The following is a 27,721-nucleotide window of genomic DNA, read 5'->3' as shown; positions in this document are numbered from 1 at the left end:
TATTAAAGTACCAAATCTATCTCATCATTTCCTTGTTATATTCCAGGTCTTAGAGAATCTAACCAACCTACAGTCCGACAACGGTCTATTCGAATACATACACCGTTCACCCGGCTTGCCCCATGACGTATACGACCTGATGATGGAGTGTTGGAGACGTGACGACATAGACAGACCGACGTTCTATGAAATACACGGGTTCCTCCAGAGGAAAGGTATAGGGTACTCGTGACAAGGTAGGCGAACTAGGCAGTGTGTGTGCGAGAGGTTGTGGGAGTGAGTTCGTGTAATGAATTGTGGGGTCGTTCGATCGTGTATTGATTTTTGTGAGGATATTTTTCTTATTTCTTTTGGGGAACAATTTGAATTTGGCAGGTTTTGTTAAATGGCTATCGAAAGTAGTATGTTTTGTGTTTTTTTTTATTTTTAATTAAAAAAATGATTTCATTTTTTATTATTTTTTTAACAGAATATCAAAGCATAAACTATACGCATAATTATATCATTGCTACTTTATTTAAGTTTGTTTGTTTTTTTAAGCTTTTAAGGAAAAGCTAGTTTTCAATCTTTGTTTTATTATTACTATTTTAGCAGGATATTAAAGCATTTTAATAAGCATAATTATATAATTACTTGATTATACATATTATATTTATTTTACAAACTTTCTTTTTTCAATACACGAAGTCGATGTCTCCTACAAAATCTCTTTCTACACTCAACTTTTGACTGATAGAGTGAGTTTATTTGAAAATCTTTACATACTAAGCCTTATTTCATTAATTTTGTCTGTATTACTCGTAATATCGATTTCTGTTCGATATATTTTATATATTATTATTGTAATTGTATTTAAAACCCTTATGAGTTCAAACTCAAAATTCTTAGAAACTTAATTATAAATATAAAGATTTTGATTGCGCTTTAGAGTTTTGAGTTTCAACTCAAATATGTTTGACTAAGTTTATAAGCTCAAAATTGTATATATGAGCTCTAAATAAAGTTCTAATTCTTTTTGGGTTCGGTGCGGCCGTTATATTTATAATTATACAATTTTAAATATTATACTATATACATTTTTATATGTTATTTAAAGTATATTATATTATGTACAATACATAAAGAGATATACAGATTGATAAGGAACTGCAAATTAAAAATGTAATTTACAATAAAATTACTAAAATCGATTCATATCTTTATATTATGTTTACTCAAATTATCTATTTAAATATTTTAAACAGTATAAATCTAAAATATGTAGTAACATTATTTTTTCTGCCGGAATTCTAGACAATTGTTGATCGGCACCCCGACCACTCATCGCCACGTACTGTGTTTTATAATGAAAACAATTTATTCCACGCAGTGAAAATCAAACCCAACCATCGCGTTTACAATATATTCATTTAGTTTATTTTAATTTTTTTTATATTAATATGAGTCGATTTTTGTAATAAATTTCACAAATATATACTTATGAAATAAAAACTTGATAGCTTTAATATGTTTTTGTAAACAACGAAAATATTTAACAATAATTATTTTTTTAAGGGAAAATTATATTTTATTCATATTTTGTGCCATATTGAAGAAGAAAAAGTAATTATAATTATTATGAAACTTTCTATTTATATGAAAAAAATCAGGTTTTTTAGACTAAGTGAGCTCAAAAACGACCGCACCCCGCCTTTAAACTTTTGTTTGTATGGACCAACCTGGAATTGAACTTGGGAATATCAGCTTGGCAATCCTCAGAGTTTTTACCATTTTTCATACTTCTGTGATTTTGTGATTGTTTTTGGCAATTCCTGACTGACTGGTTTAAGTGTTAATTCTTTTTTTTTGTGTCTGTATTGATTCAAAGTGTTTTTTTTTTTTTCTTATAACGGACGGCCTAATTAAATCGATTTTCTTTCTAAGTAAAATTATATTATGCTAATTATATGTTTTTTTACAATAGTTTTCTAGACTTAGTAGTTTGATAGACTTCTTTTTCAAAAGATCGTATTTTTTTATTTTAAATTATTAGATGCAACAGTGATCGCGTCGCGCGTACTAAATTAATAGTAATAATAACTAAATTATTTTAAATGTTTTTTTTTTATATTATTGTGTTATAATATATTAAAGTATTCATCTTATATTTAGAGGTTTAAAACATATATTTACAGAAGTTCAGGATCATTTTTTAACTGAACAGGATTTGTAGCGGACCCAAGTGGCTTAAAGTTATTGAGGTTTACGTTGAAATTTTCTTATTCTTTCTTCTATGTATTTGGGTACAGGTGCAAATCCAGTCACATATTGAGTGAAACTTTAATTAAATGCATCACGTTGTAGAGTAATGCTATATATACAGGGTGACAGACAAACTGACACAGGTTATAGAGGAGATTCAAAATTTTGAGGACAAAAGTTATAACATTTTGAGAAAACATCAATTAAAAATTACACAATAAGCAAAAAAATTACAACCGCTTCTTAAAACTAAAGATTTTGAAGAATATTATAGTGCAAATATACAGAAATAAAAATTAAGCCGATTTCTCAAGAACGGTAAAACTTCCCATCATGCTGTATGGGGTTGAAATAGTTGGAAATGATTTATCATCACCTTCTCTACCATCTCACCTGTGTCAGGGTCTCCATGGATTTAGCTGCCCTTTATCAGCCTGTTTATAATAGTGCAATTATATATAAAAAAACCTTTTTTTTTTAATGTTTAGTGTGAAAGCACGGTTTTATGTAAAATAATGAGCTTAATGGCTAATGTTACGGAGTGTCGCCAATTTATGTGAGAATAGAGTTTAGACACTAAGTAACGTGGACTCCGACCAGACAAACATACTCATATATATACGTATTATGTAATGTCTTTAGTATTTGCTTTTTCTTTTCCGTAGAAAAATAAGTGTTAAGTCACTCTCTTTTTTCATTTTTCTACCAATTTTTCGTAAAAGTTGGATTTTAACCAAAATTAACTTTTGTAAGAAATAAATTAGGCAAAATAAATGAAGTTTACTTCATTTTCATTTAATATTAGATGAAACTTACCACATTTTTAGTAGTGTTAAGACACTCGGCTCTCCGCTTTTTTTTTGTTTAGCATCACGCTTTATCCCTTATATGGCAGGGTACAGAGGGAACTTAATGCTAAGTTGCGGAACTCAACGCCCATAGTTCTAAATAATATATGTACTAAATCTTTTTATATAGACTCGTATATGTATAGACGTGTTAGATAATTAAAAATAGTGGTTACGAATGAAAACAATATTTCTTAAGCTTTAAAATCAAAATATATTAAAGTAGGTAGATTAATGTTTGACTATTGTTTTTTATAGCTTCACTCTGTATCACGCATATAGCAGGTTAGGCAGAGGTTGTAGACACTCGGTTCTCGTAAACTTTATTTAGATAACTTTTAACTGAATATAATGCAATTTTCCAAGTAACTGTAAACTAAACTGTAAATCTGTACAAATAACAGTTACTCTCTTTTCCTCTCTTCTATCGGTTTTGGTTTGTTTTTTTCCTATTTTCCACATTTAGCAGGCCGGGCAGAGAATATGGACACACTGTTCTACAGTTTAGTCTTTTTTAGGTACAGTTTGTTTGATGGCATGACCTAAGAATAATAAATATTCCCACGAATGCGAGATGCGACTAGAGAAGTTACAACTGTCGAGTACATGCAGATACTGTCCCGCTGCGCCCTTGTGTTTTTAACTATATTTTCTTTAATAAAACTATCGATTTTACCCCTATTCAAGACAATACATATCTCCTAAATAATAATTCAATAAGAAATAATAAATCTATTCTACATACAGTACAGTACAGTCGACGGCTCGTGGCCGGCCCGAGGTTAGGTATAGTGTAAGAGTCCACGTTACATTCCGTCACTGCAGAGCGACTATCACGAGTGAGCTACTAGTGACTACGTTTAATAGATAGATAGATTGTTGTATGTGAACCCGCGACATGCGTACTCAAAGTTAAATCCTCCCATTATTTTTGGTACTTCCAACCTCTACATATAAACTAGTCTAGACGCGTTCAAAGGAATTATTTAAAAAAAACTTCTAATATAATATTATATTATTGTATAACTAAAAAAAAACTTTTTATAGTCTATTTTCCGTAGTTGGCTGGTTAAGTTAGTGATGGCAGTTTACGACAATATATCGATTTTTAGATTAAAATTAATTGGATTATATTATATCGATATCGATGTAACTCGGGTGGTGATCGATTTCTTTTATCGATATATGCACCCGAGTGTCTTAGTGTTAGATACTTCCGTGGACCGAACGGCTTGTGAGCCTAATAGCACTAATTGTAATTTGTAAGTAAGATATACTTAAGTTTTGCTGTAGTCTTGAACCAATTTATTAGGTTAGCGATCTCTAAAACATATTTTATATAGCTAATGTACGGTGGGCGTAAATCACCCTTTTACACTTCAAATTCGCCGTAATAACCTGAAAAACCTGAGAGAACCTGGGAGCCTAATTCTGGAAGCATTGCGTGTCGAGTAATGCATTTGATACGTAAACACTCATATTGTGTGACTTCTGACGTCACTTGTTGTTATCACTTCGCGAGGAGTGATAGACTGATTAGACAACGCTACCACCGTCATACAAACAGGCGCTATAATATATATAATAAGTATAGTAAGATTAATTTAAATCTGGCCTTACTTTCTTACTAGCTTTATAGACTTAGAGCGGTTACCCGTTAGGTTAGACGATATAGGTACGGCGGGTAGCGCCCGCGACCCCCACCATGTATATATGCCGGTGTTTAACTACGGAACTTCTAATTCCTAACAATGGTCCAACTATATTCGCTTTTTTATTTGTATTGTATAAATGATGGTTAAATTCCGTATAAAATTTCGTATTGAAAGGCTTTTTACAAAATATAACAGCTGTTATGTATAAGAATTTTGTCATAAGAACGAATCTATATTATGCGTTTTGGTTTTTACCGAAGGGTAGAGAGTTCAAATTTTATACGGTATTTAAGTATTAAGTGTTTAGATAAATGAAATTAATATAGTTATATAAAGCTTTCGTTTCCTCTCCTAGTGTCCTGTACTCTGTACTAAAATGCTTTGTTTCATAAAACTTATATGAGAGTCGATACCAAATGCAGTATTTTTATTTTATACTTTACATCTTTGTACCCAAAATAAAGCAATATTCTAACTTATTATGGGTTTTTTATTGTTTATACCAATAATTAGTATATGTTTGCCTGCGGCTTCGCCAGAGTGGTGGTAAAAGTTGATTAATATATATAATAAGTAAGTAGTACAAGTGGTAATCCACTCGGAGGTCGAACCCACAACCAATGCATTACAATAAAATGCACCCTGCATATGACGATGGATTCAATCGGTTATTGTTCATTAGTTTTGTTTTAGAAAATTTACTAATTTATACTGAACGAATGAATGAACGAAGCCGTCGTGGCGCATCCGAACAAGAGTGTGACTGCAACGCGACTGATGTGCACTCGATCCCCACTCGAGGAAGTGAAATATTTATTTACGTTTATATTTCCATTTTCTCCGCTCTCGGTGAATTCGGCGAATTCCACTGAGCCACTCAACACGCAATGTCTCCAGAATTCGGCAGAATGGGGCGAACGGAGTGTCTTGGCACTAGGTTCCCTCTGCCTACCCTGCTGCGTACGGGATACAGCGTGACGCCGATATTTAATAAATCTATTAATAATATATTGTATTATAGAATCAACATAAAAAGTAAATAAATCAAAACCAACATTCACACAATCGATAGGAAAAAATCTCCACAAAAAGAACGAAAACAAAACAATGCAGAAACAAATGTTAGTAAACACACGATTTATCGTTCCGCGAAACGAAAACACTTCCTTATTAGAGAAGCATTTCTAAAACTCATTACAATGTCGAATCTCAAGAATATAGTATTTCTATACTTTTTATACTTCAATTCATTATACGCCGTAAAAGTTAAAGTTATAATGCATTCAGAGGAAGACTCGAGGCTTGACGAAGAAGAACATACAGAAGTAGTGGAGAAAGAGAGGATAATACTCCCTTTTCTAAAGAATCGTGTGTATGAACCTGATCAAACGGAGAAACCTAAGCCTATGCATCCCAATGAGCTCATCTTCCCGTTGATATATCGCCAGAATCATATCAGCAGCATGTTTAAGTTTGGTGAGAATTGGTACACTTGGTCATCCGAGAAGCGAACAGACGGATCAAAGGCCACTAATTATTACATATGCTACGACGAACCGAAACATTGCGATGAAATAGGATGGGTGAGAGGGGTTACTGATATTCGCTAATTAAATTAAGACTAAAGTCTGTTGTTTCACTGTGCTAGTTACAATGATATTAATATTAGGTACTTTTTCACAAGATTATTCTACATATATATTCTATATATATATATATATATATATATACATATATATATATAAAGTAATAAAGCTGAACTACCATTACTTAAACAACTATCAGACTAATTAACCTATTCACGCTGGTATGAAAACAATCCTTTCAATTTAATAATAAACTAAATGTAACCCTCTCCTAAATAAAGGAGCGCTCGGACACTATACCAAAATGCGCGTTCCAAGTCGACGCGTTGACGGCGGAGGACCGCGCGTGCGTGACCGCGTTCGGTGTGGAGATGCGCGCCGGGGCCGCGTGCGACGGCGGGGACCAGATGAAGGTATAGCAGGTTTTAGACAGGGGGAAGTTCCAATTCTTAAGATCAACACGCGTGACGCGTTTCTGCCCTCGTTTTGCCCGTTTTGTCTAGCAGAATGGGAAATAGAAAGTATTTAATATAAAATATACTCGATTTCTCGAACGTAATGGTAACTGAGTAACAGAGTTTGAGAAGTCGCAGGACCAATTCCAATATTCTTTTTAGACTGGTTTTGTTTATTTATATTTGTACTTAAAATATATATATATATATAAATATATATTACCTTATATAAATATATATATATATATTTACATAATTTCCAATTTTTACAACATACATTTCACATACTGTGTAAATACACAGACTAAGTTCTCTATCTATCCATTTAATACGTCAAATGAAATAGAAATAAGTTTGATGAAAATCTTTTATTTAAATATAATTTGTTTTTTGTAGCTTCCAAAACGATTTTTCTAAAATATTGACCTAAATTTCTATTTATAACTCTATTCAGATAATAATCTATCTATCTTTATCCCAAGGTGGCCGACATGGTAAAGTCCTGCGGTCCTCGTATAAGGTCGCTGTGGCGCTTCGTGAGGTCCGGCCGGCGCCCCGCGGGCGCCCTGAAGCCGGCGGACGTGAACTCCCTCTTGTGCGAGGACGAGGACGAGTGCTACGTGTCCGTTGAATATAGAGTAAGGAATAGTTTAAAGATATATAGCCATTTAGTACTGGTTAACTTAACTACAATTTGCCTTACCTTATATAAATCCTTATATAAATATATATATATATATATATATATATACAAAAAAGCTTGACGGTTCATCCTGTGTATAGGAGGGTAGGACCTAGTGTTAAGACATTTCGTTCCGCGCGCACCAATTTGTGTGTGAGCCCCTTGTCTAACAGACAGTTCCGCCACTACTCCGCATCAGAGAAATAAAAATAATTTAATAAAACCCCTAGTGGGAATTGAACCCATAACCATCTCGTTTACAAACGACTGCCCCATAACGCTACGATGGCCTCCTAAACTTATAACCTAATTGTAAATAATTGTATCAGATACATCACGACAGAATAACATTTTCTCTTCACGAACCGACGAGGGGTCAAACATTCAAAAGTGCTTTGAAACGCGAAAATCAAGACCAAATGTCCATAACGGAGAATCCCCCACAATTTACCCACAAAAAGAAGGAAATAGTACAGAAAGTTAAAAAGAATTTGAGGAATAGAAAGGTGGAAGGCAAGGGCGTTGTGAAGGAGAGAAACGAGTCCGGATATATGAAGCGAGTAAAGAATAAGATCCGGATAAAGGAGGATGTGTCTGATGATGTGTCAGAATAAATGTATCATTTGAACTGTTGTTTTAGTTTGTCTTTTCTATTTTTTAAAATAAGCATATGATAAAAATTCTAAAAACTACTTATCGAAAACAAATATGAAAAAAAAAACATAAATATTTGTTATTCTTGGCTTAAAACAAAATGTTTTTTCTGTTTTCCCTTCATTACGTCCCACTTACTATTAGTTGTGAGAATTTTTCTATCAAATATTTTTTTATATTATAATTTCAATATATATCTGAAACTTAAAAATTAATTATAAAATATAATCTACACACAAAAAAATATGATAAAAAATCTAATAAGGAAAAAAACACAACAAAGCAATTATACACGTTTATTTCACTTACACGTACAGACTTAAAAAATTAATTGTTTTTTTTTGCTTAACAAACTAAAAGATTTAAAAAAAAAGACACAAATTATTTGCGTTTATTAAACATCATCTTGGGCTGTTTGTACACTTTGTCTTCGTCCCTAAACTTCTTATAATTCAAATTCTTATAATTATACGACTTGGGGTGTACTTGTTCATATTTGTTCTGCATTTTATTCTTATTTTCCGCTTTTTTAATCTTATCGTTAGAAATTTTCCGTTTCAATTGACTTTGAGTGGTTTCCGGTGACGAAGATCTTACTGTTGGTTCCGTTAGTTTCTTCTGATCTTTCTTTATCTTTGTTATATTCTCATTCATTTCCTTGTGCTGTTCGTCTTTCTCTTTTAAAGCTGTCGTTTCCTGTAATTTCAAGAGTACTTCAGTTTTGATCAGTTCGTTTCCTTTCGATAAGGCGGCTATTTTCGCTTCTTTTTTCTTGTATTCTTTTACTTCTTCCACCTGAAAGTAAAAATATAATTGTGCATACAATAAAGATTTATGGACGCGGTTGCGGGTTTGATTATCGCTCTGTAGATGATTTATTTACTATTCCCCGCTGTAGTAACAAGAGAAATCGCGGCGTTGAGTTCGGCTACTTAGCTCGAAATATCACGAAAATTGAGTAATGGTGTGTCAGTCACATAACACACTCTTGAAATTTATTAATGTTTCTCTAAAATATTATTTTTTTGATTTAAATATTTCGTTTCAATTGAAATATACCTGAGCTAAGCTCCTATACTTCCTGTATCTGTAGTACGGTGGTATAAACTCTTTGGTGTCCACATTGAAATCTGACACCTGCCAACAAACATAAGAAAAAGTTAATTAAATAACTAAGAAATTAAAAATAAGAATAGAAATCATATTAAAAAGTGTACCTCACATTATATAAAGACAAAATTAAAGGTCCACAAGACAATACATTTTCCAATAAAAAACGCTATAAACAGCGATTTTTTACATCAGTTTCAATTTGTGCGATTTGATCGTCTTACAAGGGCTATATATAAATAAGAAAAATGTTTCAAACATAGAGTGAAATATAAATAAAAATGCATTGAAAATTAATTATAAAAAAGCCATATATTATATTTTCTACATTCAATATTATATTCTAAAAATTAACAAGGGTATGAGACATAAGACATTTTAAGCAATGAATCATTTAAATTAGAATTTAGATATAAAGAAATAGTTGACTTGGGAATATAACGAAGGAAATGAATAGAAATAGATGACAGACTATCATACAGAGGATATCTGTATATCTGGTACACTTGTTCTTATCCCCAAAACTTATAAGATGTCTTCTTAGGAGACAAGGTGTTGGTTACACCATAAAAAAAACAACTTTTCAGATCAATAAAAGCAGGTCGTCGAGGTGCAGCGGCTGTACTACCACTATATATAGTGGTAGTATATTTGTATAGTAATATTATAAAGTCGATCATTTTCTTTGGTAGAGCGCGCTAACGTCAGGAATTATTTGGTTTGAAATGTGTAAGATACAAAACTAATACAATCTAAGCATATATAAATACAAGCGTGTCTCACAATTGTCCCGTCGTGCATCTTGAACACCGGCACGTCGGGCGTGACTACGCTCTCCGTTTTGAGGAGAGCCGGCTTCGGTGTCTCGTTGTCATCACTGAAAAAGATTGCGTTTCTATCATTTTCTGTATAGCTTTTTACCAAATTAATAAAAGAATATATATTTTTTTAGCATCACGCTCTATCCTATATATAAAAGGGTAAACAGAGAGAACTTAGTCTTAAAACACTCTGTGAGAGTTGAATGGCGGAACTCAACGGCCCGCTCTTTCTTGTTACTAAATATATACTTAAATTAGTAAATGTCTTTCCAATGGCACATGGTACACAAATAAAAATACAGAGTGAAATTATTCAATTTAAAATACGTTTAAATTTTACAAAATAACTAGTTTTTAAATAAATTTTAATTAACCTAACCGCATCCAAACTAAAAAGTCATTCAATAAATTAATTTTTAACAAAAGACAAACCGACTTCAAACAGAGTAAAATAACTTTACTTACCAATAAGCAATAGTACTTTGAATATGTAAAAAAAAATAATTACAAAAAAATCTCTTATCTCTTAAAAAAATTACTTAATTGTTTTAAAATATTTTTTTACTCGAATAAATGAAATATATCTAATAGAAAATATCTAAAACAACCTTTCTGTTTATAAAACAAATTTCGACGGCAGAACTCATGCGATACGCTATACCGCTGTCACAATATAAAAGAGGATGCGTGAAGATAGAACGAACATGCCTTACACTTTAAATATACATAATACTTTATATAATTATTAAATGTCTAAACGCGATAATAACAGGTTCAATTCTCATTTGAAACGATATTTTATATTACAAAAAAAAATTAAGACAAAGAATTTCCACCATAAAATATCTAATTAAACTAAAGTAATAATTATTAATACAAGCACAAAAAAAACACAATTTTTTTTTATGTTTGTAAAGAAAAGAAAAAGTAATTATTTATAAAACATTTTTCAGTTCTATTCTATAATTATTTTCGAAAAAAAATAGTATACTTATTCTAAAAATTTAAATTTTTAAAGTTTAAGCAGTTAAAATTTTACAAAAAAAATCATTTTTTTATTCAATAATTTCAAAAACACACAAATAACTTACCTATTTTCAGGGAAATGCGTCATATCGTGAATGTTGTAAGAGAGCACGCGTTGGTGGATCTTAACTGCGGTGGGGGGCATTGGGTATAGCTGTGGCTCTAGGGGAAGTTCACGACACTAAATAGAAAGAAAAATAGTTTTTAAAATATTTGTTTTTCTTAGCTGTTTCTTTATATTAGTGGTGATGATGTATCTAGGTTGTGTGCAATATTTGATAAACTCCAGGTGTTATATTTTTTCACTGTACTAAATTGCGATTTGTCATTCACAAGTTTAAATTATCTTAAAAATATTGTTATATATAGTCATAAATATGTGGAATTAAATACAATTTAGATTTATTGTAAAATAAAAATTTTCTTTTGATTTTGAACTTAAAAAAAATATTCCCAAATCCTTACTATTGATTCATTTTTTCAAATTACTAAAAACACTCAACAACAACCAACGAACATATTTGAAATTTAGCTTAAGAAACGAAAAAAACCTCCCGTATACACTCAACAACATCTGATAATATAAAAATTAAGCGTAATCAACGAAACAGAACATCCTATATACAAATCTAAAAAAATTTAATCCATACAACACAAAGTAGTCTGGTACACACATCAAATTCTGTCTGAGGAACGAAACAATCTATAGATAAAAACACACAAAACAAACACTCAACACCATCCTAATTAAACACTTTAAATTCTCCAAAAAAACCTACAAACATACAAAAAACACACAAAAAGCACACATACACACAAGAGCATCCGGTGCACGGTGATGAGGTTCCGCTTGAGGAAGGGCGACGCGGGGCTGCAGCACGCCGCGACGCCCTGCACGTCGCGCGGCATCTCCTCCGCCAGCGAGAGTATCATATGGTTCGGTAGTAAATACCTAGGGAAAGGGGAAATTTAGGGGTTAATAGGTAAGGTTTATGGGTGGGTAAAATTAAGTATTTTATTTCCTCGAGTGGCATTCGATTTACTCTTACCAGAATTTGTCTTGAAGAAAAGCGGGATTTTTTATCTCCGGGATTGTTAGCTTTGATTTTTTATTTTTTATCTCTGGAATTGTTTAACTTAAAAAATAATTCTCAAGGTGCGTCTAATAATTCACGAAAAGCGATACTATCTATGCCTGTCCCGACGACGACCCTATAGAGACGTCTGGTCGCGGAAGGTAACTCGTAGGTTACAAGTAGTCGCCTGATAAATTAACAATTATACATTATTTTCTTGTACACTAGCTTTACTCTTAAATATTCACTCTTGAATGTTTTTGAAGACGTCATGGCGCAGGGCTACCGTACCAGTGTGACCGTTATGGGTTCGATTCTCACTCAGGCCAAAGGATATATTTTAATATTTTCATTTCCTCGCTCTGGTAACAAGAATAACGCGGTGTGCTGCCCACACGTCAAGTTGTTGAGTGATTTTATACTCAATTGGCATGTTCGAAATATCATAATTAAAGAAATGTAATTTACTAAAGTTAATTGAAATTACAGTTCTCAATTAACTTTACCTACTTTTCCTATTCTGCTAAATATGCTTTCTGAACTTTAACTCACTAGGGCGGTTATAGTGCTAACATTAGGGCGGCAATGAATCGTCGGCCATACTAAAACCAATTAAATATTATATACTCACGTGGTACTTTCATCCAGTTCCCTTGCTTGTAAATCCCTCCATTTGTATAGAAGGCGTAGGGCAGCCATTTGTCGTGAGTTAAATTTTTTTTTAGATTTCATATACAATGATAAGTGACTCCTGTCGGTCACTAATTCCTTCTTGTAGGTCTGTAAAAGAAGCACTTTACATTTATAATATTTAATGTTTATGTATAAAGAAAGAGGAGGCTATTGTGGCACCAGTATGTGATTATAAGGCCACTGTTTTGAGTTTCCACACATTTCTACTCGGAGGTATTATATTTTTATTTATTATTATTTTCACCTCTTCGCTCTGGTATTAAGCCAAAAGTGGGCGTTGAGTTCTGCTTTCCACCACACTTAATGCCTCCAGAATTCGGTAGAAATGATTGAAGGGAAGTGTCACATTGACGATGACGGAGTATCTTAACAGTAGGTTCCCAGGTCCCCTCTGCCTACCCTACTATCCGTGGTATACAGCGTGAAACTTAAAAAAGTATTTACGTCTTGTACACCATTACTTTTCAACGTCTACACGAAAAAAAAGAACAATTATTTAAAAACAAACACCCACCGTCCCACAAATATAGCGGCTCTGATCAAAAACTGACATTAATATATGTTCACCCATATTCAACAATTCGCCTTTCATACGACGCCATATATATAGTAAATAATGGGTGTCCATACGCGCGTACTGTATCAGCTCGTCTGGTAGCGGCCTTATACGCCAGTCGGCTAGCTGATATCTGAAATTTAAGGAAAATTATATGGTTATTTATACCCATTTATTGATTTTTATCGGTCGGGCAGTAACGTATATATACTGTGACTGGTTTTTTTATACGGCAGCGAATGTTGGCCAGCAGTACCTCGGTACAGGAGCTTCATCTCACGGAAATCAAGATGCTTAGGTGGATGTGCGGTCTGACCGCATACGTAACACATTCATTTGAGGTAGTCTTGGAGTCCGTAGCGTATAAGCTCCAAGAGCGTCGCCTGAGTTGGTTGTTTGGTTGGTCATGTAACGCGCCGGCCTAAAATTATGTCGGATGCGAGTGCCTTGTTATATCAGTTTCTGAAGTGAGACCTCTCGGACGTCCAAGGAAGCGCTGGTTGGATGTGGTGATGCAGGACATGAGAGCCAATGGTCTAACCGAGGACGCTAAAGACCTTGCAACGTGGAGCTGGTTGAGCAGGAAGGCAAACCCTGGCAAAAGCCAGACACGGTGCATTCGAATTATTTACGTTCCTCTACTCTAATATATAAAGCGCGGTATTGAGCTCCGCCACGTAACGACTGGCAACACTGGTCTAGGCAACATGTCAAATTAATAGCTCCTCAATTATAATTATAAAATGTGTATTTAATAGTATTAAAATATATAATTTACTGTATATTTTGTGAAATAAACTAATTAAGTGTCATTTGTGTATAAAATAAGAAGAAGCACAAACGAACGAAGAAGAATACAAACGTTAAACTGTGTAACCGCCGTGAGCTATCGTCTGTCAGTGTGCTAACGGAATGACTTTTAAAATTTCTAAAACCCAGAGAGTATTAGTTTCTTAATTTTTTATATTCCCATACATATCTTACTACACAAGACTCATTTTTATAGTGAGCTACGTCCCTTCTCACATTTTGGCACCGTTATTGTCTCACTTTGTTTGACAAGTTGGAAGCTTAGCTGCAGACATACATATTTGCCTCAGACAAATACACCAATACAAAAACTATACAGTATTCAATTATATATACACATTACTATAAGTTTATATCAATTTTAAATAATATTAAATTATAATTAACATGTAAATTGGCATCAAAATTTTACTTTATTAATTTATTATTTGCCTACCTACCAGTAATATAATAATTTCTAAAGTTGGCCAATAATTGCTCCCATTGTTAATATTTACTATTTTTATTTTTTCTAACTATTTTTTTTTAAAAAGTATTTTATTTATATCAATTTATTTATTTTCTTTTTACTTCTTATATATATAATAATAAATTTCCTCTTCTTTATTTCCTCATAGCCTATTGCTTTCCATTTTTCAGCATATTAATAATGGATAAGCAAATCATGACCCGCAAAGCCTCTGCAAAGGACCTAGAAGGCAAACTGAAGCAAGCCTTACAAGAACTTAAATCTTCCCAAGACCTCTGTAAGCAGCTTCTTCAGGAACGTGAGGACAGTGAGGAGGAAATTGCCATTATTATAAAAAGAAATAAAGACTTAAAAAATGAACTTGCTGAATTGCATGCAAAAAATTTAGAAGTAGTGGCACAGCGGGATCAACTACAAAGTATCTTGGGTACATTTGACCAGTGCAGTAGTGAACATGAGAGGGCTCTGGACAGAATTACAGAGTTGGAAATTCAATTAGGGGAGGCCAATGACTCAATTCTGAAATTTAATAGTCATGAGGCAAAAAAAGATTTTGAAAATATCTCATGTTTATATGATGAGCTGGTGGGATGTAACCCACAAATGAGTTCCTGCTTAAAACCAGTCTTGATTGATTTAACAAAGGATGATTCACATGTTGAGCAAAATATTAAGTTTTCATCAAAAAATAAATTCAAGAAATATATTAAATTAAATAAATTTATTAAAAAAACTAGTAAACTTCTTAAGTTAAAATTTCCGGCTAGGCAAATAAACGTATTAAATAATAGTAAATTAAAATTAATAAATAAACTTAAATCTTATAATAATAGATTAATTCAAAGCAGGTTTATGTATGACCGAGACACATTCCAGCTGCAAGATGAAATAAACAACCTAAACAGCTCCCTCAGAGCACTAAGTGAGAAATATGAATCCTCACAAAATCAAATTAAAGAACATATTTCAGTTGCAGGCGATTTGGTTGACCTTTGCAATTACAACATGGAAAGATTTGAATCACTAACAAATAAACATAGTTGTGGTTGTTCAGTTGTAGGTTCCACTGAATCAATTCCCTCGCAAGAGGCTGTGGGTGACTCGGCCATGCATAATTTACTCAATAAAAATAAGAAAAATTTACATATTGTCAATTCCTCCCGCTCCTCATCAAGAAATATTTTTGTTATATCTGATAAATTAGGTCAAGGCTTTGGGTCCCTACTTAGTCACCATTTCTCAAATTCAGTATTTAATGCATGTTCGCCTGGAGCCAGTCACCAGTTTAACATTAAGAAAATGATATCCATGAATTTAAATGAGCATAGTACTGTTGTACTATTACATGGTCATAGTTTGTCAGTGAGGAAACAAGATATTATAAAGAGTATAGAAAACGTGCTTGACTTACATAGTAAAACTAAATGTAAATTTATTATATGCTCTTTTCCATATTCTTTTTCCCTCACAGAAAAACAAAATAAATACATATACAACCTGAACTTGACATTATATAATACGACAGAACGTCATAGCGACGCATTATTTTATTTAGATTTAAATAAATTTATTTTTAATAGCTGTAAGTTGACAGAAGATACATTGTATCTACCTCTATATTTTAAGAAACAAATTGCTACTTTAGTAGCATATAATATACAAAACCCCGTTGTACATGGTATAACGAAGGAAATTAAATGTACTAATAATACTTCTATAAAGTATAATGATGTAAGTTCCAATTTAAACTAGACAATAAGACAACGCCTAGGTCATTTAAATTTAACATTGTACATCAGAATATGCAAGGCCTAGGAGGCAAAGAACTGGAACTAGAATTATTTCTAAAAAAATTTAATATACATATAATGTGTATAACTGAGCACTGGATCTCGAGATGTAACAATACAGTAAATATAGAAAACTATACATTGTCAAGTTCGTTCGTTAGAGAGAAGGCCATCCGCGGCGGTTCGCTTATATTAGTGAGAAATGATATACGTTGTAAATCGCGACCGGATATAGTAGCTCTCTCCGACGAACGCTCCATTGAATTGTCCTGCGTTGAATTCAATAGACATATTATATTATGCGTGTATCGACCCCCCTCAGGTAGTTTTGAAGTATTTGAAGAAAAAATGGAGGATGTTTTGAATAATTTGAGTTCAAATAGTAAATCTTTAATCGTATGCGGAGACTTTAATATAGATATACTACAGGTGACATCATTAAGCCTTCGTCTTTTAAACTTATTTAAATCTTTTAATTTGTTTAATATTTTCTCTGAACCAACTCGTATAACGAATACGTCCGCTACTTGTATTGATAATGTTTTTTGTCATTGTGAGACTGTAGAAAAACAAATTATTACTAATCTTAGATCGGATCATTGTGGTCAAATGTTTTCGGTAATAGATAAAACAGTCGCAGAACGTAAACAAATATCAATTAGACCAATTACTGAAAATAAAATTAATCTTTTTAATAATAAAGTGAGTGAAAAAATTGCAAACTTAGAAATAACCGGATTAAATCCGAATCAGCTATATTGTAAAGTTTTTAATTTACTCACTACAGAGTTTGATAAAATTTTTAAAGTTAAACAGATATATAAAAACTCGAAGTTAACTTTTAGCGACTGGGCAACTGTTGGTATATACCGAAGCAGAAATAAACTATATGAATTATATAATATGAGGCAATGGAAACAAGATCCGGCGTTCTTGTTAAAAGTTAGAAATTATTCAAAAATATTTAAAAAGGTATGTGTCCAGGCTAAGTCTATGCATATAAGAGCAAAAATTTTGAACTCTAATAATAAAATTAAAGCTACATGGGATGCTATCACTACTGTAACTGGGAGATTTAGAGCTGTCAGTGAACCTATTAAATTAAAAGTTAATAATATAATCTTAAATTCAGATTTAGAAGTGGCAAATACTTTTCAAAATTTTTTTTCTGATATATCTACTGAAGTAACACGTTCACTGCCATCATCTCCTTCGGAAGCAGAATTAATACTAAAAACCCATGTAAATAGTTGAAGACAAAATTTGATGAAATTGTCAAAACTTTTAAAAGCCTTAATTTAAAGAAAACTGGTGACTTATGGGGCATGTCTGTTAAAGTTTTTAATTCAATTATACCTAATATTGCTCCTTACCTTGCTTTAATTTTTAACAATTGTGTAGAATCCGGTACTTTTCCTGATTTAATGAAATATAGCAAAATAGTGCCGCTTTACAAAAGTGGAGATAGATCTGAGCCTGGAAATTACAGACCGATTTCTGTTTTGCCATCCTTAAGTAAAATATTTGAAAAAATAATGTTCAACCAGCTCACAATTTTCTTAAATATTAACAATTATTTCCATAGTGAGCAATATGGTTTCACCAAAGGCAAGTCCACTACGGAAGCGGGTGCCGCACTCCTAAAGCACATTTATCACGCATGGGAGAGGTCACAAAATGCAATTGGAGTATTTTGTGACTTATCCAAAGCCTTTGATTGCGTAGACCATGTAACTCTGTTGTTAAAACTAAAACATTATGGTATACAGGATACTGCCCTTGACCTTATTGCCTCATATCTAAACCAAAGAATCCAGACGGTTAGTATAAATAATGTAAAATCATCTGGATCTCCTCTAAAGATGGGCGTTCCACAACGATCTATACTTGGTCCTCTTTTATTTCTTCTTTATATTAACGATCTGCCTTTTTATGTGAAGAACCTATGTGATATTGTACTTTTCGCGGATGATACCTCTTTAATATTTAAGGTTGACAGAAATATAATAAACTATGACGAAGTGAATAGTGCATTATCGCATATTCTTCGTTGGTTTGATGTTAATAATCTAATGTTAAATGCTAAAAAAACGAAATGCATCGAGTTTGCCTTACCAAATGTTAAAAAACATAATTTTAATGTAATAATTAAAGGATAACCTCTTAATGTGTCGGAATCAGCTATTTTCTTAGGTGTTACTATAGATTCCAAACTCCAGTGGAACGCTCATCTGGAAGCACTTGCAGATAAACTCAGCTCTGCCGCGTTCGCAATTAAGAAAGTAAGACAAATGACGGACGTTGAAACTGCCCGATTAGTCTACTTTAGCTATTTCCATAGTATTTTATCTTATGGAATGCTGTTATGGGGCAGTGCTTCAGATATCAATTCAATATTTATTCTCCAAAAAAGAGCCGTAAGATATATTTATAATCTAAGAGCTCGAGATTCTCTGCGAGATGTTTTCAAAGATGCAGGTATTATTACAGTTGCTTCCCAATTTCTATACTATAATATTCTCTTTGTCCGACAAAATATACATTGTCATAGAAAAAATAGCGACAGTCATACGATAGAAACGAGAAATAAAGATAAGCTTGTTACACCAAGTTTTCGCCTCCAAAAAGTTAATAAATCCTTTATGGGTCTGAGTATACGTGTATATAATAAAATTCCGCAGTGTATTCTTAATTTGCCACTTCCAAAATTTAAAATATCTGTAAAAAAAATTCTAACAAGTAAAGCTTATTACACTGTTCAAGAATATTTAGAGGATAAGCATGTATGGAATTAATGTCTATTGAATGTCAGGCAGGACAGCTGCCAGCTAATGTAATAGTAAAATATACCATTGACTTTAAAAAGCAACTGTTGAGTTTCTTGCCGGCTCTTCTCAGCAGAACTGCCTTCCGAACCGGTGGTAGCTTTTTGTTGACATGTACATTCGACGATTCAAAAGTGCTTATAAAGTTTATTTGAATAAAGAATATTTTGAATTTGAATTTGAATTTTAACAAGTCAACACACAATATATCGAATGTGGACAAAAAGTGGTAAGCAACAGAAAAAAAAGAACCTCACCTCTTATCAGTGTTAACACTACAGTATCTCAGTAGCAGGCTCTTCAACGACAGCCCTGATAGGTTCAATGCTCGCGCTGCTTGGTGGGTGTCGAACATTGCCACTACGTAAACGCCGAAGTCGCGTTGCAACCATAGCACGTCCATTTTCGCACCGTGGAATATCTGGAAATATAGAGAAATGAATAGAAATGAGTAAGTGGAAATAGGGATATATGTGGGTAAATTGGGAGTAAGTTCATGCGTTTGCCTACAATATAGCAAAGTAGATAGATAGAACTTAGTGTTATATTAAAGAAACTTCCATCCCACACGCAACGAGACATTCTATGCAGAACTCAACGCCGCGCTTTGTTTTGTTACCAGATCAGGATAATGAAATCATTACTCTGAGTGGGGATCGAACCCACAATCTTCGTGCATTTACAGTCAGTCATTCATACGATATCAATTTTATAATTAACTGTTGACAATAATTATATTTATGTAACAGTATTTCAATGGAATGAAATATATAATTTAAAATTCTCTCTCTTTCTCAACTCACTTTCAATTTTTTAGGATCGGTGAAGTACATGTTCAGCTTGTGTATATGCTCCCTAACGGCGAGCGCGTCGATTATGAAATCGCCTTCGATCGTCGATATTTGTATTAGACAGATTATACCTGGGGGTAAACACAAATATATAAAAACAATCAGCTTCACGATGTATACCGTATAAAGCATAGCCTCGGTGTTCTGTATATAAGGAATAAATAGATAAACTCATTATTTAATAGTACAATGTTCAGAACTATTTAAAAGAGCAATTAAAAATTTAATCACGGGTAGTTTTAAAACGTAAATAATAATATTCAGCAGTCAGTTTTCAGGTCTGGTTACCCTTTGATACCGAGTTCCCAATTATCTTCATGTCATCTTCAAGTCTACCATAGAAAAACAAACATTTCCCATAAATGGGAATCGAACCCACAACCATCGCGTTCATTCGCAGTCATTTTTTCTGGTTTCGACATTGGTGAATCGCAAAAAATACAAAAATCGCATACCCTGATAACTCCTATATGAGTGGTGTTCAACATCTACAGCAAATTCCTCAACCGTCTCCAAGTGGAGGACTAACTCGTCCATCTGTTCCTCTGTCTCTATAAAGGTTAGCTTGGTCTGCTCCAGGGGTGGGGGGAAGGTCGGCGGGTGGGGATCAGGCTCTATGAAATGCTGGAGAGGTTCGTAGAGTTTGAGCTCCACTTTGTATGGGTGCTCGTAACTGTGTGCGGAAAAATACTAATATATATATATATTTAGTTTCATTTTGTATCCCGCATATGGCAGGGTGAGCAGAGGGAATCTAAGTGTTAGGACACCCCGTTCCCCACGTGCCACCGAATTGCGAGGCATTGCGTGTTTAGTGGCGGAACTGGACGCCACGCTTTGCTTTGTCACCAGACCGAGAAAATAAAAATATTAAATACTTCTTTGCCCGAATGAGAATCGAACCCACAACGCACAACAACAATTACAATTACAATCCGACCACGTGACCACACTAGTATATGATACATTCTTACGACGCTATCTCGTAATTGTTATAATTGAGCACTTTAATTAACTATATTTCCATACGTTTTCTAAATAAGTAAACAAGATACCACTCACCCAACAGCCTCCCCTTCATCATTGTAAATAATATTCAAAGCGAGCGGCTTTATATTGTTAGGTTTATCCGATATCCTGGGAACCCACAGGTTCTCCGTGTTGTCAATCGTATCCTTGAACTTCAGCTGCGGCCGGGGTATATTCTTGGCGCCGATAAACATGGTAGATCTAACCTGGAATCGAATCAGAGACCTTTAGTCTAAATGTTAAATATCTGTATAATTTTATATTTAGTTATATTAAACTTATTTTCGAGTTAAACGTCGAGTTCTTGGACCATTTCATTATTAAAGTTCAGAAAAAGCTTTTAAATGTAAAAAAGTAAAGTCTATAAGAATTAAAATTCGTAAAATTACAATTATCTAAAATTATCTAAAATGGTTTTAAATATAATATGTATACAAATTCATATTCACCAACAGAATATGAGGTCGTTGTAACTCCGCGGTATAGCTTCCAATTGTAAACTTGATGATTATGTATTTGTGTTGAGTTCCACCACCGAACACGCAATACTCCGAAAATTCAGCGGAAATTGAGGAACGGAAATGTCTTAAAGGGAACAGATTGTCTTAACACTAGGTTCCCTCTGCCTACCCCGCTATGCGCGGAAAGCAGCGTGATGCTGATAAAAAAAAGGGGTATATTTATGATAATTTCTCTAGCCAAGTCACGTTGCACCCACAACACTATAAATAGGTTAGCTCCAGTCCAGTTCAGTACTCGACAAAGGCATATACGTTTATAAATTGGCGGCCATTGTAAAGAAATTATATAATTTGCTTGCGATCTATTATATATAACTACTTACTTATATACATGCATAGGCTAGGGTCAACAGCTCAACACGCATTGTAGGATTAACAGCCGGGCCTTATAAGTATATCTTTAATCAATATAATCATACCAGATACCCTGCAAAATTTAAAGAGGTCCCGACGGTTAATCCTAATAAACTATTGGGCTTGTTTATCTTCTTTTAAGTTTTATACAGTCGGGGTTTTTGTTTATTTAAATATTTTTTTATTTCCGCAGATAGCAGACCAGAGGGAACAAGTGTTAGGACACTCTGTTGTGGAGTTGCGGAACTGTGGCACTGCGCTACTATACCCCCCTATTCGCGAGATACAGCATGAAGCTAAAAACAAAGTTAAAAAAAAACTAACCTTAGTCTTAGTAATAACGGGCTGATTGCTCGACACCGTCTGTTCCGAAGAATCCGGTTTGATAACACTATTAATATGAACATTAACCCGGTCCAGCCAGTCTTGGTTGACATCCATTATTTTGTCCATGTTGTATCCGTCGTATAATCTGGTGGTAGAAAAGTATTATATTAGTGTTGAAGAAAAATATAATACTTTTCTAATAGAAAATAATAGCAGGATTTGAACCCGCTGCTTTTGTTGAGTATTTAATTATAAGCGCTTTCGCCATTCGAGCTACCTCGAAATTAGCATTTTACAAATTATTTTCACATAATTGTTTCATTTATTTTATAAATTATTAATTAACTAATAACGATTGAACTACATTGCTAGTGTTAAGACATTCCGTTCCCCAGTTTCCGTTAAATTTTTGAGACAGCGGCTCGAAAGGCGGTCTCAGCGCTTTGTCTTGTTTCCAAAGCGAGGGAAAACAATTAATTCTCCCGTGTGAGAACCGAACCTACAACCGTTCCGTTTGACAACAAACGACTCCCACAAAATCTTAAAAATATAATAAACACTTTTCGCACACTAATTGGTAAAAGTCGCTTTGTTCTGCATATTAGATATCGCTTCAGCAATTATTTAATAAAAAAAACATAATATATTAAGCATTTACTTATTTTCTATACGGAGCACAGAGTTTGCATTTTAATTTAAAAAAATACATTTTGTTTTGGCTATAAGATGTCAATACATATTAACAATATGTAAATTTGGTCGAAATTTTAAACAAGTACAAATAAAGAAAGAGACCAGTCGTGGCCCAGGGCCGCAAAGTGTGACTGTTACGTGACGCGACTGGTTCTAGGTTCGATCCCCACTCGAGGAACCGAAATATTAATATTTTCATTATTCGCTCTGGTGTCGAGGCAAAGCGCTGCTTGGAGTTCCGCATCTCAACATGCAATTCCTCTAGAATTTCGTGAAAAGTGGGGAACGGAGTGTCGTAACACTAAGGTTAATACTATCCCACTTCTGAGCTATGACTGAGGTGGACAGCGAGAGTTCTTCAGTGGGATGGAAGTAAAACATGCGTTATGCAACTATGTTGATATTCTAGGCATTTACAAAATTGTGAATGTCGTACAATCCATACCCACTATTTTATACTCTTTTTAAAATACAATTCCCCAGTTACAATTTATATTTTAAACACGTTCCATTTCTCGATAGCAAATAATTATACTTCAAAATAATAAAAGTACCATAACTTTATATGCTGATGCAAAATTATTATTAGTGAAATGTTATTAAATAATCATTATGTATATTATAATTATCATCATAAATTATTATTGTTAATTATTGAAATACAAGACAGAATATATATTAAATAGCACTACACTAAGTTTCATCTGCCTGACCACTTGATGAGAAAACGGAAGTCAATTTACCGAGCACAATTCAATTTCAAAGTAATAGTCAATAATAAGATTTCTATAGATGTTAATCCTAATAAACTATTGGGCTAGTCTTTTTTCTTTTTAATTTTATGCAGTCGGGGTTTTATTTTTTTATTTATAATACATCTTTCCGTTATATCATCAAGAACAGTGTTGACTCCATGATTTGTTGTTAATTTTTTAACGCATGATCCAATACATTTTTCCATTATTGTACAGTAAAAGTGCCAACTGTATCTTTTATTTTTAATATATTAAACATAAAAATAGAATACTAAGAATTAAATATGGGAAATTGTTATCAGTACATGAGGTGCAGGCCAAATGTAAAAAAGGAGTATAGAGTCTATGCTATAGACTAATTTAAACCATAAATATATAATAACACTCGCACAAATGCACACTCGCACCTCAGCTTAGACTTGGCTGACAATACATACATATTAAATGCTAGGTCACAACTCATCCCTCCTTTATGTCTTGATGACCAAACGAAGGAAAGAAATGAAAATGATTAAATAACCCAAATGAGAATGAAACACAAGAACATAAAGTTTAAAGTCACACTTTAACACACAATAATAGAAAATAATAATAATCTCAAACACACATAATCTCTATCTATATATATAAAAGGACATGTCCTCACTGACTGAGGTAAGACGCGCGCACTGCTGATGGTAGAAACGTGGAATTTGGACAAAAGTTTGCTTTCGTAATCTGGACATCCACTAGAAAGGGATTTTGAAAAATTTTAACCCTAAAGGGGTGAAATAGGGGTTCAAAGTTTGTATGAAAAAAAAATTAAAATGGGCACCGATTTTTATAAAATTTGAAATTTAGATTTTTAAAAGTATTTAATTGAACAAGTGTTTCATTGTTTTCTAGAATTCACCCCCTAAGGGTGCAAATAAGGGGAGGAAAGCTTGTATGGAAAAATCTTTAAATCGCCACCGATTTTTATAAAATTTGAAATTTAGACTCTTAAAAATATTTCATTGAACACATGTTTCATGGGTTATTAGAATTCACCCTTAAATATACAAGCGAAGCTGCGCGCGTCCGCTAGTATACAATAAAATAGTAAAAATATTTTGTCTGTACATTTAATATTTTTAACTGAAATTGATAGAGGGACACTTAAAAAGAATAATAGAAAGCAAAATTTTTTTTTTTTCATTTCTTGTCTGTCTATCTTTATGTCTGTATGTATGGTAATGCTAATCTTCGAAAGTACTGAACCGATTTACTTCAAACTTACACCAATTGCTTTGTTTTAACTCAACTTAACATCTAAAGTTTGTTTCATTAAAATTGGTTTATTAAAAAAAAAAGTTATGGGCATTTCAATGAACTCAAGGCATGAGTTTGCCTGCAAATATAAAGCAATCCATATCATCTTTTGATTTGGGTATTTTTTGTGATATGATGTAATGATTGCTCATTACAGTTATTTTGCAAAGAATTTTATAAATCCTTATCCAAATCAATAATTTAACATTTAAGGATGTTTCTGAATGAGTAAATTAAATTAGTCATTGACATCAAAACATATGATTGTCAGTCAATTCTGTTTATTAAATGAATAATGATGATGACGGCGAAACCGCTGGCAGGCCGCTAGTATAAAATATGTAAAATTATACTCACAGTTTCAATTTCATGGAAGGCGGCGTTGTTATAATATCGTTTGTTTGTATAAGAACATTTTTGCTTAACTTGTATGTTGCTACGTTGAAATCGGTAAAAGTCTTGAACATAGTAAAAGATGTGCCGAAAGGAAATTGATTCGAACATTTAATTGTTTTTTTAACAGTAGTGTAGCCATCCTGAAACACATGATGATTTTGTTTCAAAGAGAAAATTTTACATGCTATATTATAAAAAAATATTATATGACATATAAATAACATTATATGACAATATTTGAATGAGATGATTTTTCAGGGATGCTATGGATATAATATTTCATATCTATATAAGTATAATATTATAACTTTTAGGTTATCTGTTATATGGATAATTTTGGTACCAAATACCAATTACATTTTTGAGATATTTCATTAAAGAATCCTAGTTTTTCTTGATATATAATCTTGTCATAGTATCGGCTTCATTGTTAATGATATTTTTGTTTATTTATATCTTTATGAAGCACCAGTCCAGGCAGAATCGAGACATAAATAGATAGAATAGATTCTCAAAAGTTTAAGTTATGTTTATGGAGCTCCATATCATCCCTGTTATATAGTGATTTTTGTTTTAGTAATTTTTGTGATAAACAGTACTGAAATGGCCTTGAGTGAGATCACTAAGTTTCATATTAACACTGTATACTGTTTAGTTTAATAGTATGACCGATCCAGATAGAACAACATTTACATAATAATTTATGATCATTTAAATTAATAGAGGTATAATATAATGTTTATTATTAATTAGTTCTATAATAATGTGTAGAGAGAACCTAGTGTTAAAATCACTCCTATTTTTACTTTTTTAATGTATAAATAGTAATAATAGTGTGTGATATAAATAATGTGTCAGTATCTCAGATTTGTATATACTTACTTGTGAATTTGTTTGACAACCTCTTTGTAGATTCTTATTGTACAACTTTTCCTTTAAAATATAAATGAAGTGCAATTTTTTCATACAGTATTTGAAATATAATGAACATCAAAACGGTATGTCAATCGTCCCATATCTCCTTTTCATTAAATTATGTCATATTGATGGTGAAGTACCAATACTTCCTAACTGATAATGCCAAAATTTCACACAATCCAAAAAAAAAAACATTTATTTCTTGATGAATTTAAAATATTATTATTTTTATTATTTCAAATATCAATTATATAATGTTTTATGAATTATATTATTGTCATATATAAAGTAATGAATTGTTGAAGGTTGTTATGCAGATTTAAATTTAGAAGGTACCTATTTGCTTTGTTAAATAATAAAGTGAATTCAAGTGGGTAACCTGGAATTATGTATAACAAGTTAAGTTCATGTTACACTACCTACCTAATACAATACTTATTGTGAACTCACGTATTTTATTTACGTCACATATATAATAGTTATGTTCATATATATTTTAATAGCGTAGTAGGTGTACAAATTTAAAATGAAAAAAATAATAAAAGATTATTTTAAAATGTCAATTAGGAGGTATTGGTACGTACGCCGCCGATATACAATTAAAATTGTCAAGGAAATATAACACAACTTTAAGGTTCTTTGCCTCAATAATATTTATCCGCGTCTGGGTGACGTATAGTCTACCTTGCATTAAAATGTTTTCTTTGTCCATGAAACAAAATTGCGTTAATATGTGTTGATATCTAACATTACATATACAAATATCTAACGCGTTATAATTTATAATTGAATGGTTCAATTGTATTTGCCCTATCTATACACAATGAAGTTTTTATTGAGGCAGAGAAACAACTATTAATATGAAAACACATGCTAAATGTTGTCAATGAGGATATTGAACCCTGACACTCAAAAACATACCTGTGTCATTGACGTTAGATGCGGATAAAACTCAGGTGCTTCGGGATTTAAAACGGAATTCATGATGAATAAAAAATATACTAAAACAAATAAAATTAAAATGAAACAGCACTCCTACTCCATTCAAGAGACGGGTTGTGAAATGTGAGGAATGAATTGAAGATTAGAAATGAACGGAAGATGATACACAGATTATAAAGTGTTGCACACAGACTATACTATAATACTATGCAATTTAGTATTTATACGATTTGTTAACGACGTGTGTCACCGCGTTTCCTTACGTTAATTAAGTGATTATAATTTCATTTATGGCTTTATTTTGAATTTTATTTATTGATGTGTATTTTTTAATTAAATAAGCCATAA

General features: G+C 32.5%; 3 protein-coding genes across 4 annotated transcripts in view; 2 read left to right on the top strand and 1 right to left on the bottom strand.

Annotated features, from left to right (window-relative positions):
• The window catches only part of LOC146527378 (discoidin domain-containing receptor 2-like), an 82,316-nt gene extending 77,093 nt beyond the window's left edge, over positions 1-5,223 (top strand). The window contains exon 15 of the mRNA XM_085206067.1: positions 47-5,223. Coding sequence (XP_085062193.1) covers positions 47-232 — 186 coding nt within the window. The 3' untranslated portion in view covers positions 233-5,223. The remainder of the gene's footprint in view (positions 1-46) is intronic.
• Positions 5,224-5,370: 147 nt separating this feature from the next.
• On the top strand, positions 5,371-8,095 carry LOC146527377 (uncharacterized). The gene is made up of 4 exons (XM_085206078.1): positions 5,371-6,327; positions 6,612-6,743; positions 7,268-7,423; positions 7,797-8,095. The coding sequence occupies exons 1-4, from the start codon at positions 5,944-5,946 to the stop codon at positions 8,079-8,081; spliced, it is 957 nt and encodes a 318-aa protein (XP_085062204.1). The 5' UTR covers positions 5,371-5,943; the 3' UTR covers positions 8,082-8,095.
• A 308-nt stretch (positions 8,096-8,403) lies between these two features.
• Positions 8,404-27,534, bottom strand: Rrp6 (exosome component Rrp6). 2 transcript variants are annotated; one of them, XM_085206525.1, is made up of 15 exons: positions 27,353-27,534; positions 26,396-26,446; positions 25,475-25,653; positions 22,377-22,524; positions 21,211-21,383; positions 20,604-20,821; positions 20,101-20,219; positions 19,555-19,718; positions 13,362-13,536; positions 12,786-12,934; positions 11,892-12,030; positions 11,144-11,259; positions 10,015-10,108; positions 9,181-9,258; positions 8,404-8,916 (listed from the first exon to the last, which is right to left on the bottom strand). In XM_085206525.1, exons 1-15 carry the CDS (start codon positions 27,413-27,415, stop codon positions 8,503-8,505), a joined length of 2,280 nt encoding a protein of 759 aa, XP_085062651.1. In that variant the 5' UTR covers positions 27,416-27,534; the 3' UTR covers positions 8,404-8,502. The 2 variants fall into 2 exon arrangements, with proteins under 2 accessions (XP_085062651.1, XP_085062652.1); XM_085206526.1 differs by lacking the exon at positions 26,396-26,446 and having other exon boundaries at positions 27,353-27,533.
• Between the last annotated feature and the right edge of the window lie 187 nt (positions 27,535-27,721).

This window comes from Heliconius melpomene, chromosome 21 (genome assembly GCF_056956725.1).
Source record: "Heliconius melpomene rosina isolate 202511_hmr_F chromosome 21, ASM5695672v1, whole genome shotgun sequence".
NCBI lineage: Eukaryota > Metazoa > Arthropoda > Insecta > Lepidoptera > Nymphalidae > Heliconius > Heliconius melpomene.
The sequence above is the reverse complement of the archived record's forward strand: the minus strand, read 5'-3'. Positions and strand labels throughout refer to the sequence as shown.

Excerpts from the sequence above, each read along its gene's own strand:
- Rrp6 (XM_085206525.1), bottom strand. The coding sequence starts at position 27,415 with ATGAATTCCGTTTTAAATCCCGAAGCACCTGAGTTTTATCCGCATCTA. Across the intron at positions 19,719-20,100 it reads CCGATCCTAAAAAATTGAAA|ATATTCCACGGTGCGAAAAT; the intron begins GTGAGTTGAGAA and ends CTATATTTCCAG. Across the intron at positions 8,917-9,180 it reads AGTATAGGAGCTTAGCTCAG|GTGGAAGAAGTAAAAGAATA; the intron begins GTATATTTCAAT and ends TTTTACTTTCAG.
- LOC146527377 (XM_085206078.1), top strand. The coding sequence starts at position 5,944 with ATGTCGAATCTCAAGAATATAGTATTTCTATACTTTTTATACTTCAAT. Across the intron at positions 6,744-7,267 it reads ACGGCGGGGACCAGATGAAG|GTGGCCGACATGGTAAAGTC; the intron begins GTATAGCAGGTT and ends CTTTATCCCAAG. Across the intron at positions 7,424-7,796 it reads ACGTGTCCGTTGAATATAGA|ATACATCACGACAGAATAAC; the intron begins GTAAGGAATAGT and ends TAATTGTATCAG.